Source organism: Notechis scutatus, chromosome 9 (genome assembly GCF_049901735.1).
Source record: "Notechis scutatus isolate UNSWTSFEM ecotype Mainland chromosome 9, rNotScu1.2, whole genome shotgun sequence".
Taxonomy (NCBI): domain Eukaryota; kingdom Metazoa; phylum Chordata; class Lepidosauria; order Squamata; family Elapidae; genus Notechis; species Notechis scutatus.
This window is the reverse complement of record NC_142017.1, coordinates 22,535,760-22,551,243: the sequence shown is the minus strand read 5'-3', so window position 1 is coordinate 22,551,243 and position 15,484 is coordinate 22,535,760. Positions and strand designations below refer to the sequence as shown.

The following is a 15,484-nucleotide window of genomic DNA, read 5'->3' as shown; positions in this document are numbered from 1 at the left end:
TCTTGGGCAGGGCCGGACACTGCTTACTTCACTTTCATGACTTTGGGTGGCTTGCAGTCAAAACATAAGCAGTACCAAAAAAAAACCAAAATAAAAGAATTATACACAATACAAAACATTAAAATAAAAGTAAAAGTGAGGTCTGTTAAACCAAGATTAACCACACATATTTTGGAAAGTATATAAAACAACTGACTGTTTGCCTTTTTTGATTTGTTCCAAGTTCAAAAGGCATTCAAACCAATTTCCAGGAAGAATTGTGTTAAGAAATTGGAATAATTCCAAATGTCAAGGAATGGTTCTTGAAATGTGTAATCTGTGTTTTGGGAAGGGCAATATTTTTTTTACTAATCAAGGAATGGAACAATACTATGGCAGAGATTCCAAGATTCCTTGCAATGATTTCTTTCCTTGTTCATCTTACAGTAGCAAATTCATTGGTAAACCAGTGACTATTGAAGAGTATAAAATATAAGATAGATTCTTGTCTTTTTCTTCTTAGTTTGTACTTTTAACTGCATTCATTTTTTTCTTTAAGAAAATAAACATATATTTTTAAAAATGAAAGGATGGGGGCTTGACTTTTCCCAGACCCCCAATTTTGGCGAATCACGAGTTTCTTTCCTGGGGTGCTGTCCCCCTCTAGGACTTGGAAAAGAGCAGGAATATGGAGTTGGCAGGTCATGAGAATGCCAAGGCCCGTTTTTTTCAGGGTCCCCCTCAGGTTACCCCTTGGGGGTATCTCCAGGATGGCCACTCCCAGTTTTTCTCTCTTGGAATTCCTTCGCTTTTAACATCAACACAACGACACATGTCTGCCTTTCTCACCAGGGCAGCCTGGAAAACCCCGGGATCAACCAGCGGGCTCTGCAGCTTCTCTTCTCCGAGGTTCAGTCCAAGGCCTCCGACTGGAATTACAGCATCACTGTCAGCGTGGCTGAAATCTACAACGAGGCTCTCAGGTAACAACAGGAAAGCAGCCTCTCCAGCAGACGAGCCCTCCTTGGACATGGCTGGGAAGAGGGGCTTCGGCAGAGGGGAAGGGCAGCCCCTGCTCGCATTGGTTGGAGCAACAGACACTGTTTGCAGGGGGGGCTTCGGAGTTGCGCTCAATGACCTTCCAAAGCTCCTCCCCCACCCCCACAAGCACCCAGCTCCGTCTCTCTCTCTTTCTGGACACAAGTGGACGCTGCACAAAGCTGCGGCTTCTGCAGGCCAGAGCAGCCATGCTTGGTTGTGGTATGTCTGACTTTATTGGGGTTAGAAAGTAAAGTCTTTGGGCTAAAATGAGAGCCTTAATTCTGGGTTTTCCAGCAAAATCGCAGCTTCCCCAGAGCACTGAGTGGGGTTTGGGGCTCCACACTTTAAAGCAGAAGCTGATTCTTCTCTGTCCTTTTGCATCTTAACAATAGGAAGTTGGTTCCGTCTTTGCATTTGGGCCATTTGAACTCTCTCTTCTTTCTCCCGGGATGATGGAGGCATTCTGCATGACTGCGGTGCTTTCTCTGTCTCCCTTTCAGAGACCTGCTTGGAAAGGAGCCCCAGGAGAAGCTGGAGATCAGACTCTGCCCAGATGGCAGCGGGCAGCTTTACGTCCCAGGCTTGACCGAGTTCCCTGTCCACAGCGTGGAAGACATCAACCAGGTTAGTGGGGACAGGAGGGGCTTCCTGGTGTGCCAAGGGGTCTGGGAGGATCATCAACAAGGGGGACCTTGTTGATGATCCAAACTCTGTCAAGGATCTTGGAGTACTCATCTCTAATGACCTAAGTGCTAGAGCCCACTGTAACTACATAGCCAAAAAGGCATTAAGAGTTGTTAACCTAATCTTACGTAGTTTTTCTCTGGTAATATCACACTACTTACTCGGGTGTACAAAACATTTGCTAGACCAATACTCGAATACAGCTCATCAGTCTGGAACCCACATTATCTGATATTAGCACAGTTGAGAAAGTCCAGAAATATTTCACAAGAAGAGTTCTCCACTCCTCTACTCGTTGTAGAATACCTTATGCCACCAGACTCGAAATTCTAGACCTAGAAAACCTAGAACTATGCCACCTTCGGTCTAATCTAAGTATGCTATATAAAATCATACATTGCAATGTCCTACCTGTCAATGAATACTTCAGCTTCAACCATAACAACACAAGAGCAAACAATAGACACAAACTCAAGGTTAACCGCACCAAACTTGATTGCAGGAAATACGACTTTAGCAACAGAGTGGTCAATGTCTGGAATCCTCTACCTGACTCTGTGGTTTCTTCCCCAAACCCCAAAAACTTTAACGTTAGACTGTCTACTATTGACCTCACCCCTTTCCTAAGAGGTCTGTAGGGGGCGTGCATAAGCGCACCAACATGCCTACCGTCCCTGTCCTATTGTTTCTTTTTATTTTTCTTATATGTATCCATTTCATGTATTCATAAATTATATTTATATTTATACCTATTATCTTGTAAGCAATTGACAAATCAAATCAAATCAATAAATAAATAAATAAATAAATAAATAAATAAGGGGGGGGGGGAGTCCATTCTCTTCCCGAAGAAGTTCCTGGGATGGAGCTTTAGCTGGAGTTTGGGCAAGTTGGGGGGGGGGGGGCGAAGCCGAGGTTTCCCCCACTCGGCAACTCTAAGCTGCCTTTTGCCCAGCCCGTTTGCCTGGGATGTTAACAGCCTCCAGTTGTGTGTTTAGCCCTTGAGTTGAGGGTTCCCCCACGAATTGGAGCGAGGGTAAGAACGGCTGAAAAGTGGCAGAGGCATCCCAGGTGCTCAGTCCGTCTACCAGACGGGGAAGAGAAGAGGAGGATCAGAAACAGAACATGGCAGAGTCTCTCCCCCAGCCCCCGAGCTGCTCCCAACCAAGGAAACTCTAAATTCTCAGGCCATTAATCCCGTCAGTCAGATCCGTTGCAGGAAAAGGTGTGACAGAATCTTAGATGCTGCAAATTTATTGATTGATTTGTTTGTTTGTTTATTTATTTTATTTCATTTCATTTGTCAATCGCTTACAAGGTAATAGGTACAAGTATAAACATGAGTAGGAATGCAAGAAATAGGTACAAATAAAGGGGGACAATAGGACACGGATGGGAGGCACGATGGTGCACTTATGCACGCCCCTTACAGACCTCTTAGGAACGAGGTGAGGTCAATAGTGGATAGTTTAAGGGTAAAAGGGGGGGGGGGGGGTTTAGAGGATGTAACAACAGAGTCAAGTAGAGCATTCCAGGCATTGACCACTCTGAAGTCCTACTTTCTGCAATCGAGTTTGGAGCGGTTTACATTGAGTTTGTATCTGTTGTGTGCTCTCATATTGTATCTTGTCTAGACATACAATATACAACAATATACCGTATCTTGTGTATTGTTGTATCATCTCTGGATGCTCTTTAGTGCCATCTGTTAGGGCAGGGCCCCCGCGAGGCCTCCTGAGGGGAGGAGGAGGGGGCTCTGCAGGGTTTGGCCGGTGTCTTTCTTTTGCAGACCTTCCCAGGCTGAGGGAGCCTCCACTTACAGCCCCTCCACTTCTCCCCAGGTCTTTGAGTTTGGCCATATCAACCGGGCCACGGAGTGCACCCACCTGAACGAGCACAGCTCCCGATCTCATGCCCTCCTCATGATCACGGTGAGGGGAACTGATTGCAGCACAGGGATTAAAACCACAGGTGGGTATGGATTCCTCCTCGGGTTCAGAATGAATGGCTGGACTAGGAGACTTAGCCAGGGGGGCTGAGGGGAGATGGGGGTTGGTGCTCCTGCTGGCTGGAGGCTGAGAAAAAGGTGGGATTTGCCCTCCTGGTTGCCCGTCCTTTTGCAGCCACACACACAACAACGGACGAAGGGCCTCTCTTCGGCTTTCTGTAATACTAGCATCGCCACGGAAGGTTTCTAAGAAGAGACTGGACAGCCGCCTGTCGGAAATGGAATAGAGTCTCCTGCTGAAGCAGGGGGTTGGACTAGAAGACCTCCAAGGTCCCTTCCAGCTCTGTTATTCTGTTATTCAGTATTTTCTTAGAAAGCATATGTCCTTTGGAAGAACACCTGTACGCTTGAATGTTGTGTCAGCAAAAAAGGTGTAAATAGTTCTTTACATTTTTCTGCGATGTATGCTCTTTGCAAAGGGTTTCCCCCATTTTTTAAAAAAAATATTTCCATTTTGTATACTTGGGAGGGTTGAGGAACTACATTACAAAATTCCAAAAAGTGCAGATGGAAAGAATAATTGCATCCTAGAACTTATATTACTTTTTAGATGTTCGAATTAAATTGTTTCCCGGGAACATGCAGATCACACAAATTTCACAGCCCTCCCTGCCTCCACCGAAGCACGGAGGAATTGCCGCTTCTATTCAGGCTTTTCTTTCGGTCAGGGCCAGCACCTGATGTCTTCAGCCTGGACGCTGCTTGAGCAAACTGTAGAAACGATCAAGGTGTAAGCTCTATTTATGGGAAGGTAGTTAAGACACAATGCCACGGCATGCTAGATAAAAATAGAAGGATTCAGCATAGAGGAAATCTTGCCATTTTTATGCTGAAACATTGAAAAGAGGGTGGCAGAAGAGAGATTTTATCAAGTGAGAACATCAATCCATCTTTTGTGTCACGTTGTGCAGTGGTTAGAATGCAGGTTAACTCACTGCTCACTGCCAGGAGTTCGATTCTCATCGGCTCAAGGTGGTAAAACGAGGACTCAGGTGGTTGGGGGCAGATATGCTGACTCTGTGAACCGCTTAGAGAGGGCTGCAAAGTCTTAAGTGCTGTTGCTGTTGTGTGGTATTGTTAAGATTGATTTCAGTCAGTCCCTTTGGTGAACTAGGGGGCACCTGCAGTTGAGGGCCAAGGCCCAGGGCCACCCAGCCGGATCTGGAAGGCCCATTTCAAAGGGATCGGTTCAAGTCTCCGAGGAGAGCTGTCTATTCCTCGGGGACGGAAGGGGAGGCAGAAAGATGGAAAGAGAGGGAATTGCCACAGCCACCACCGCCTTGCTCCTCCCTTGGCCTGCCCTCCGCTCCCCAAAAGGTTACAGCCAGGCTTGCAGACTTTGCTATCTTGGACGGATCTTGGTCCATCCTCCATGGACCCCACAGTTAAAAGAAGTCAACCTTGGGCAGCAGCTTCAGTGTCTGCCTTCTCATCTCCTAGGGAAGCTGAATCTAGTAGACCTGGCAGGATCCGAGCGTGTGGGTAGATCTGGTGCAGAAGGGAGCAGGTTGCGTGAGGCTCAGTACATCAACAAGTCCCTTTCGGCTTTGGGCGATGTGATCTATGCGCTGCGTTCCCGCCAGTCCCATGTGCCGTTTCGCAACTCCAAGCTGACCTATCTCCTCCACGATTCCCTCAGTGGTGAGAGCAAGACCCTCATGATGGTCCAGGTGAGCATTTCAGAGAAAGGTGGGCCTGGGTTTTTCCATTGTTCAGGTGACCCAGGGACAAAATGCAGGGTCCTGATTGTGCATCGGATGCGCCTGCTACTTTGCTCCTTGTCAGATGATGCGTAGGAGTCCTGTACATCAATGGTCGGTGTTCCTCTCCAGCTGGCACTTTTGGGGTCATTCAAAAAATGCTTTTATAGCTTTTATGGGCCACAAAGCACAAACGGGGGACAGGACCACTAAATGCACACTAAAACTGGTTTTCTGAACTTCATTTATCCAAAGCGGCATTCCAAAAGTTGCTCCCAAAATGAGATGGGCAGCATATAAATATAATAAATGAATAAAAGCTCAAAGTAAAAGCTCCCAAATCTCCAAAAAATATCTCAGAAGAAACCTTAAAGGGGACCCCACAATAATTAGTGGAGAATAAAATGCTGCTCCTAGATGGGTGAATCCCACATCAAGTTCTCCTTATGGCAAATCCTTGCAGTTGCTACTTGGTGCACCGCTCTGGTTTGCTCAGGGTGGCCAACAGGGAACTCAAAGGGCAGCTGATAGTGTCTGGTTAGAGGTTTGGAAAACGTTCAGGGCTGGTTGTGGTCTTCCACACTGTGACAGAATCCAAGCTGGGGGTGGCTCTAAACGGATCCCAGAAATGAGATTAGAATTCTCTGTCCGGGCACTGCGCAGAACCACCTTTGGTGGAGATTGGAGGCTGGGGAAAACCCATGCCAAACCATAAGGGTGAGAAGGGGTAAATGCGTGTGTTTATAAACACATTTATTTATTACTTATTTAATAAAACTTGAAAACTGCCCATCTCATTCACAGAGCGTCTTCCTGGAATAGTTACTATTTCCCACCTCCCAAATTGAAAACCCTAACCCTAACCATTCCTTTCTTCATACAGGCAGCCTCATTTAATCAGTGAATCTAAAGTACGTCAATTCATTTCCCCCCTTATTTTCAGCAAAACTTCCATAAAAGTTTTTCAGTCTTTTATAAAAGTAGTTATTGTCCTTCCCTAATCAGAGAAGTGATTTGGCCATTTCAATAAGTTCTTCCATCTTCACAATCCATTCCTCTCTTGAGAGTATTTCTGTAACTTCCCATCTCTGTGCCTATTGCAGCCTCACTGCAGTTACAATTTATTTATTTATATTTATATGTCACCCACCTTGTCTTCAAGGCAGTGCTGGGAGTCCTTGGGTTAAAAGGGCGATGGGGATTGGAATTTCTGTGGCTGAAGGATGTGGTCATAATGTGTGGTGTCCCGTGACCACATCACTTAGTGACAGCAATCCCTCATTGCTGTTGCTAAGTGAAAATGGCAGGTTCTTCTGTTAGCACCTCCTTGCAACAACCCAAGTCAGTGGGAAAGCCGGCAGGAAATTGCCTGTCCCAGGCCAGTGGGGGGCAGTGAGGCGGCTTTAGGTGGGGTGCGAATGGTGGGGCGCCTGCCAGCACCTGAAGGGGCCCAGGGCGAGGGCAGTGAGGCTTGGGAGGACGAGGAAGATGGATCCCAGCAGATTTTGCAACCTTCTTTGCCGGATTTCCCGTTGACTTTGCTTGCGTGGAAGCAAGCAGGGATGATCACAAATTGTGATCATGGGCTTTCCACATTTCTGGCAACAACAGTACATCATTTTACATTTCTCTTGAATTGTAAGACGGTGCCCATTTAAGTCCTCTTAGCTTCACCCTTTCTCACAGATCCACCTGTGATTGTATCCAAAACTCCTGTTTTTATCATGCATTCTTTAACTTGTTCTTCTTCCATTTCAAATCTCAATTGTAATTTACACCTTTTAGCAGTTAAAGTGATCGTCATTGGTAGGCAATTCCCTTTCCAATTCTGTTGGGATTTGGTGTTTTCTTGTCTCATCTGTTTGCTTCCTGAGCAGCTCCTGAAGTGGGGTCCCCCGAGCAGCCACTCTTGGCTCCAGAGACAGCCAAGACCCAGGAAGGCCAGCGACCTGCCTCACCATCTCCTCTGCCCGGCCCTTTGGGGGCACCTGGGGGGCACAGAGGCAGCCGCCTTTTCCGTAGGGGACCCTTGTGGGTTCTGCGCTGTGACTGCCCTTTCCTCCTCCTCCCATTTCACAGGTTTCTCCAGTGGAGAAGAACACGAGCGAGACGCTCTGCTCCCTCAAGTTTGCTGAGCGAGTTCGCTCCGTGGAACTGGGCCCTGGATCTCGGAGGGCAGAAATGGGCTCCTGGACCAGCCAGGAGCACTTAGAGGTACGGGGATTTCCTGCCTGCTGGGCTTCCTGGGCCCCCCGGTGTGGCGGATCCCTTTCTTGAAAGATGCTGTCTCTTCGACCGCCACTTCCCTCAGAGTCCCTGAAGCTTGGGGGCCCCGCAGATGGGTCAGCAAGGGGACTCCAGCCGTCCTGGGTTGCCTCCTTAGCCTTTTCCGGGAAGGTTCAGGCTGTTAAAGAGCCTGGCTCGCCATGTTCCGGTGACACCAGGACTCTCGCAGGGCAAATGTAGTGGCGAGGATGCGGGTCCCAGTGGCAGCTGGACAAGGGACCCAGCCTCTGGGAGACACACCCAGGAAACTGCGGCCTGCCTGCTTCTGCCATTGCACCCTTGCAAAGTACAGTTCAAGGTGTGTGTGTGTGGGGGGGGCAGCTTCTGACTCCACCCCTCCCCCTCCGGCTCCAGGACTGAACAGGGCAGTTTTGAGGATTTGGGGTGATGCACCAAGAGCAAAACAGGCTAAGTCTAGAGCTGTGGCTTGTCGCTCAGTCCTCTCCTCTGTCCACAGCTGCAGTCCCCTCTGTGGCTCTGGGCTAGAGGGGGGAAGCCTGCCCTGGCCCCTCTGAGCTGAGAGTGAGCCCTGAATGGGGGAGGGAGGCCCCTTGGGCCACAGCAATCTCTTTTGGGCCCCGGACACCCCAACTTTCAGGAGCAAAGAGGCTGAATTTAAAAAAAAATAAAAAAATAAAAAAAAAAAAAAAAAAAAATGGGAGGCAAAGGTCTACAAGAAACTCCTCTTGAACTCTCCAACGCAGCCAAGGCGGAACCTGCCGGTGCTCAGGGTTCGGAAGCTGTAAAATAAGATTGGAAATGGGAGTGCAAAAGGTCTACAAATGAAATGCTCCTCTTGAAACTCTCCAAAGCCGCAGCCAAGGCGGAACCTCTCCAGCCAGCATCTCTGTGCTCACAGGGTTCCGGAAGGCTCTGTGCGGCCAGCTGGGGCAGGGGTCTCCAACCGTGGCAACTTTAAGACTTGTGGCCTTCAACGCCCAGAATTCCTCAACTTTAAGACTTGTGGCCTTCAACGCCAAGAATTCCTCAACTTTAAGAATCCAACGCCCGAATCTCAACTTTAAGACTTGTGGCCTTCAACACCCAGAATTCCTCAACTTTAAGACTTGTGGCCTTCAATTCCCAGAATTTGCTGGCTGAGGAATTCTGGGAGTTGGTCCACAAGTCTTAAAGTTGCCACGGTTGGAGACCCCTGAGCTGGAGAACGGCCAAAAAAGGTTGCCCACTCCCATATTCCCAACCTGCCCAGTTTCCTCAAAACTGGCCTCCAAGACATGGCGGGTTATAAGCCACCCGGGTGTCCTGGGGGGCAGCGGTCCTGAGGGAGGGAGCCTGGGGCCCGTGGTTCAGAGAGCTCCCGCTCTGCCTTGACGTGTCTGGCGGAGCCCAGTGGGCTCAGCATCTCATCCAGGCCGGTGGCTTCCGTGGCTTCCCAGCATGGAGGCTTCCTTCCTTTATGGCCACTGTGAGTGGCCCCTGAGGGAGGGAGGGCGCCTCTCACCAAGCCGAATCTGAATCTGGTGTGGAGAGGAGGGGAGGTCTTGGTTGGGCGGTTGCTTTGGCAGACGGAGCCCCTGTCACCTCATCTGAAGGAACCTTCCTGGTAACAGCCACAGCACTGTTTTCCTGTGGCTGCTTGTCTCCAGGTGGAGCCCTGTGCCGCCCTTCAGCCCTGCATCCGAACCCAGCCTTCCCCTCGAACGGGCCGGTCGAGCTCACTGCGGGCAAAGCCCCAGAGTACAGGTAAGAGCCCCTTCCGTTGGCAGAGCTGCTTGGGCCCCTCCCAAGAGGGAATCCCCTGTTCCATCCGTGGGGACGGAGCTTGGTCTGCTCCTCTGAAGCCTCCTGCCCAGCAGGGTCCTCCTGATGCCACCCAAAGTGCCAAGAATCCTGAAACCAGGTGGGCATCCTTTCTTGCCACAGGGATTTTTTCCCTTGCTCTTCTTTGCATCCACGTGCGCCTAGCTGGGAACCCATGGATGCAAATTACCCAACTGTGCTGAGGATGGGGGAAGGGCACCCCCCCAGCATCTTTCCCAACACCCCCTTGGCAGAACAGCCCAGGGACTCTGGAGGGCAGAGGTTGTAGCCCCCCCTTCTCTCCCCCCGGTCAGAGTTGTTTTAGCCTGGAAGACGTGAGACGTTCAAGGCAGAGGAGGGCAAGAGACGAGGTGCTTGTGCCCGAGGGGGCCATTGGGCCAAGAAATTTTGGAAGCGGATGGAGCCCACCACCTGTTCCGAGAAGCGGAACAGCAGCAGAGTGCCCGGTTCAGCCCTTTGTGGCCGTGTTGCATGTCGCATTCAGTGCCACATACCGTGTCATCCATGTGGTCATGTGTGCATCTTCTTCACAAGCTTCACTAGGAACACGAGGCATCCCCAGTCAAACATTCATCTGGCTGTATTGTCAGCCAGGAACTTCAGGGATCCTTATCCACAATGTGTGGATGTTCTATTCATCAGAGCAGTTTTTGCATCCATTTGCTGCTTTGTGAGACAAACTTCAATTATTCCATTTGATTTCAGCCTGGAATTAAGAGATGCTCTGTTTGCCTCCAGGTGAGTTTAGATACACGCCCAGATTCACAAGACGTTAAGTTCTGCTCTGCCAAAATGAGAAGGAAAGCAGGATCGGTGCTGCTTTTGATTGTCGGTTGTCCCTTGTCTCTGGAATTAACATCAGACTGAGCCAGGGACAAGCGTGAAATCCAAAAGTTTCGTTTTCCCCTTTAATGTGGCTTTTTATTCTTTGTAACCCAACTGAATATTGGAAGGAATCGCATAATGCAAGCTGGACTTCAATCTGTCCGCTTGCTAACAATCCAAAATCAGAATGGAACCAGGACCAAGTGTTATGTGTCGCTGAAACGGGCAGAAGACAGACTCCAAAAATGGGCCAGGTGGGGTTTGGGACTGCAGAGGGCAGAAAGTCCAAAAATCCCCCCCGCCCGGCATCCTGGTGTGGGGGGGGCATAATTTTTGCAGTGTTCTCCTGTGAGCCCCTCCTGGCTTCTTCCTCTCAGTCTGATTTAATTCTGCAGTTCCTCTTCTGGTTTACCTGCAAGCACAAACGCTCCAGAAGAACAAGTACAGCAAAAATAAGCCGTGGCTGGAAACAGGTGTCCTTTTGCATGTTGAAATGGACTAAATAGATACAAACAAATGCATTTTTACTTTCTACAAAAGTAAAAAATGGGCAGATTTGTCCTGCTTTGTTCCCTTGTGCTGAAATGCTTTTGCACCTGGCTCACCAAGTGGCTTTATTTAAATCTGTCCTCTGCTGGGTCGTGAAAGGGCTGCCTGCCCCCCCTCCCCCCCCCCGCTTCCCCCTCGCTCACAGCCCCTCTTGCCCCTTATAGGCTCTCGGCTGCAGATGCAAAAAGAAGCTTCCTTGTCTGAAATGCTTCCTGTGCAGCAATCGCAAATGGGATATTGAAGGAACGATCTGTACTGAATGGGCCAAACCGACTTTAATTCTAGTGCAAGGGTCTTCAAACTTGGCAACTTTAAGACTTGTGAACTTCAACTCCCAGAATTCCTGAGCTAACAGGACTGGAGGAGGAATTCTGGGAGCTGAAGTCCACAAGTCTTAAAGCTGTTCTAGTGAGTTTTGGAACACAAGTGTTTGGCTGTTTTCAAATATCCAGAATAATAAGACATAAAGCGCAGGTTTGATTTTGCTCAAAGGAGACAAAACACATAGAATTACTTAACCCATTGACCTTAATGGGTATATTCTAGGAGTAATTAATGAAGCTTGCATGAAACTCCCGATTCTAAACAGAAGTTTTTTGAAGTTTGGCTCGAGAATCATGATTTAATTAGAGCAATTGCTGGAATCCTGACAGCCTCCATTATTTTAGATTCAAGGGGCTCCAACCCAGGCAACTTGGTTGACTTGTGGACTTCAACTCCCAGAGTTCCTCAGCCAGCTTTGCTGGCTTGATTGTCTGTTCAGCAGAGGTTCTGCACAGGGAAAATTTTGGGTGCCACATGCAGGAGGATCTGGCTAGCCTGGGTGCCTGCAGCAAAGCGATGGGTGTGTTGGGAAGCAGCAACTCCTCCACGTCTCTCTTCAGTGGGATTCTCTGCCAGAATTCGCTTATGTCTTCGTCTTTGTTTTAGGGAAACCGAGGCCCCTTCCTGTATGAAAACTGGGGGAGGTCAGGAGGAGCTGTTTTCACAGAGGACTTTGGGAAACCATGCTGGCTTTTCTAAAACCGCACCTGGGCTGGGACTGCAGCACAGCTGCCCAGGGGTTTGGACTGGTTGTCCCCGTCCACTGCGGGCAGTGGAACCGGGTGCTTGGAACCATACAGACTTCCGGAAAGGATCACTTCCTGACCAACAGGTTTTTAACACTTCTTTTAAAAGAGGCGGTGGACACACACTTTGCTTTTAATGTACCCTTTCCCTTTCATTTTTATTTGAATAAAAATGTTGCCCCCAGTCGGAATTCTTGGAAGTCCAGAAACGCCTTGATAATACTTTTATTATTCCATGTCTGTCATCTCAATCTTACGTGGTACTGAAGGGCAATGTGAAAACTACAATTGAAATACAGCCGGGCAGAGCTGAAGGAGTTCTGAGTTGTCCTTTCATCTCAGGCGCTATTAACTCTTGGCAGGGCCTAAAGCAGGGGTCCTTGAACTTGGCAACTTTAAGACTTATGGACTTCAACTCCCAGAATTCCTCTATGCTATGCTGGCTGAGGAATTCTGGGAGTTGAAGTCCACAAGTCTTAAAGTTGCCAAGTTTGGAGACCTCTTGCCTAAAGATACATGTACTCCCCCATTACGAGCCTTCCCTTAGCGAACATTCAAAGTTACGCAACCAGCGCCCCCTGGCGTTTCCGAACAAGGCCCAAAACCATGATTCTTGCACCACCACGGCAATTATTCAATTCACCCTTACAAACAACCACAGAGGCTCTGCAATATTTGTCCTCTATGCTGCTGGCCGAAATGGAGCATCTGAGGGACGGACCCTGAAGCTCCAGCCCCCAGAGGCTCCATTTCGCCCTGCAACAGACGGCCAAACGGAGTGCATGCAAGGCTGGAGAGGAGACCGCTTGCTAGATTTTCACAAGTGACACGGCGTGGCAGGTTGGTGGTGGTGGGGAAGCAATTTGGGCCAGCATGAGGTATTTCAGTGGGTCGGGGAGGCCTTGGGTGGTCTTAGGCAGCTGGCCTTCCCCACCCTGAAATACCTCATGTGCACTTAACGAGCCTTGCATTCAATTAGCGAATGTGTGGGAGAGGAGTGATCTGGTTCAAGGTATGAGATTCACTCCCACGGATCCTCAGGTTACAAATGGAATGGGCAGGCTACCTGTATTTCTTTCCAGACTTTAAAAAAATCCTTCATAGAGTAAGTGTTGGACAGGTTGCTGGACTGATGGCTGATTCCATCTCTCTCCCCACAGCGAGATAGGCGACAAATAAATTTAACAAATACACTGCTCAAAAAAATAAAGGGAACACAAAAATCATAGATCACATCATAGACATCAACACATCATAGATCTGAATGAATGAAATATTCTTATTAAATACTTTTGTTCATTACATAGTTGAATGTTCACACAAAAATTATCAGTGGAAATCCAATTTAGCAACCCACGGAGGTCTGGATTTGCAGTTACACTCAGAATTAAAGTGGAAAAAAACACTACAGGCTGATCCAACTTTGATGTAATGTCCTTAAAACAAGTCAAAAGGAGGCTCAGTAGCGTGTGTGGCCTCCACGTGCCTGTATGACCTCCCTACAACACCTGGGCATGATCCTGATGAGGTGGCGGATGGTCTCCTGAGGGATCTCCTCCCACACCTGGACAAAAGCATCCCCCAACTCCTGGACAGTCTGTGGTGCAACTGTTGGTGGATGGAGCAAGACATGATGTCCCAGATATGCTCAATTGGATTCAGGTCTGGGGGACGGGTGGGCCAGTCCATTGCATCAATGCCTTCGTCTTGCAGGAACTGCTGACACACTCCAGCCACATGAGGTCTAGCATTGTCTTGCATTAGGAGGAACCCAGGGCCAACCGCACCAGCATATGGTCTCACAAGGGTTCTGAGGATCTCATCTCGGTACCTAATGGCAGTCAGGCTACCTCTGGCAAGCACATGGAGGGCTGTGCGGCCCCCTAAAGAAAGCCACCCCAAGCCATTACTGACCCACTGCCAAACTGGTCATGCTGGAGGATGTTGCAGTCAGCAGAACGTTCTCCACGGCGTCTCCAGACCCTGTCACGTCTGTCACGTGCTCAGTGTGAACCTGCTTTCATCTGTGAAGAGCACAGGGTGCCAGTGGCGAATTTGCCAATCTTGGTGTTCTCTGGCAAATGCCAAACGTCCTGCGCGGTTTTGGGCTGTAAGCACAACCCCCACCTGTGGACGTCGGGCCCTCATACCACCCTCATGGAGTCTGTTTCTGACCATTTGAGCAGCCACATGCCCATTTGTGGCCCGCTGGAGGTCATTTTGCAGGGCTCTGGCAGTGTTCCTCCTGTCCCTCCTTGCACAAAGGTGGAGGTAGCGGTCCTGATGCTGAGTTGTTGCCCTCCTACGGCCTCCTCCACATCTCCTGATGTACTGGCCTGTCTCCTGGTTGTGCCTCCATGCTCTGGACACTACGCTGACACAGCAAACTTTCTTGCCACAGCTTGCATTGATGTGCCATCCTGGATGAGCTGCATTACCTGAGCCACTTGTGTGGGTTGTAGACTCCGTCTCATGCTACCACTAGAGTGAAAGCCCCGCCAGCATTCAAAAGTGACCAAACCATCAGCCAGAAAGCATAGGAACTGAGAAGTGGTCTGTGGTCACCGCCTGCAGAACCACTCCTTTATTGGGGGTGTCTTGCTAACTTGCTTTCCACTTGTTGTCTATTCCATTTGCACAACAGCATGTGAAACTGATTGTCAGTCAGTGTTTCTACCTAAGTGGACAGTTTGATTTCACAGAAGTGAGATTGCCTTGGAGTTACATTGTGTTGTTTAAGTGTTCCCTTTATTTTTTTGAGCAGTGTAGTTTTAGTGTTTAATCTATAGAATATAGATTAATGGATTTGCTTTCATGTTTTACATTCTACATTTTCTTGGAGTAAGAATGCCTCCAAGGTTACATCAATGAATAGCTCAAGAGCACGAGACAATCTCCTCAAATACTGACTTGAAGAAAAAAATCAGAATAAAGCAATGAATTTAATTTAGGCCCTCATCCATCTGTGGATTATTTCGGTAGAGATATATAAATAGCTAATGGCTACAGGTGATAATCTTATTACTCTTGACTAAACTGGTATCTCACAATCCTCTCACCATTCATGGGGCACAAGATAAGAAGTCCTTGTCGTTTTAGCTGCTGCTTTGGGCAGGATGAGTCAAGTTCAGAAAAATGAACCGATCCACGGCAATGAAACAATATACAGAGGAACGAAGCAAAGGAAAACTACTGGGCACTTTCTAACATTTCCTTAAAGATGGTTCAAATTGGTAGCTGCCTCCTCTTCCTCCTTACTTCTTGAAAGACAAGAAGTCAGCATGACTCTTAAAAAATATAACATTTACAAATAAATATTAAACCTACAAATAAAGGTTGCGATAGCTCGTGTGTGTGTGTGTGTGTGTGTGTGTCTGATGTAGTTGTATGTATGTATGTATGTATGTATGTGTATATATATATAATCTCTGTATCTTATCTATAAACATTTTAGAAGAAATTTAAATGAGTCCCATTTAAATTTCCTCTAAAATGTTTACTTTTTCTCCAGCAAAAATAAATATAGATCAACATTTGAAGCTTTTCCATGGAGGGATTTC

General features: G+C 48.2%; 1 protein-coding gene across 23 annotated transcripts in view; it reads left to right on the top strand.

Moving 5' to 3' along the window:
• The window catches only part of KIFC3 (kinesin family member C3), a 51,535-nt gene extending 39,402 nt beyond the window's left edge, over positions 1-12,133 (top strand). For 7 of the 23 annotated variants that reach the window (XM_087971812.1, XM_087971813.1, XM_087971820.1 and 4 more), the window contains 7 exons: positions 832-962; positions 1,521-1,644; positions 3,546-3,675; positions 5,153-5,382; positions 7,492-7,626; positions 9,270-9,402; positions 11,785-12,133. In XM_087971812.1, coding sequence (XP_087827938.1) covers positions 832-962; positions 1,521-1,644; positions 3,546-3,675; positions 5,153-5,382; positions 7,492-7,626; positions 9,270-9,402; positions 11,785-11,810 — 909 coding nt within the window. In that variant the 3' untranslated portion in view covers positions 11,811-12,133. Of the gene's footprint in view, positions 1-831; positions 963-1,520; positions 1,645-3,545; positions 3,676-5,152; positions 5,383-7,491; positions 7,627-9,269; positions 9,403-10,185; positions 10,219-11,784 lie in introns of all 23 variants that reach the window. The other 16 variants (XM_087971826.1, XM_087971818.1, XM_087971827.1 and 13 more) reach the window with 3 other exon arrangements.
• The last annotated feature ends 3,351 nt before the right edge of the window (positions 12,134-15,484 follow it).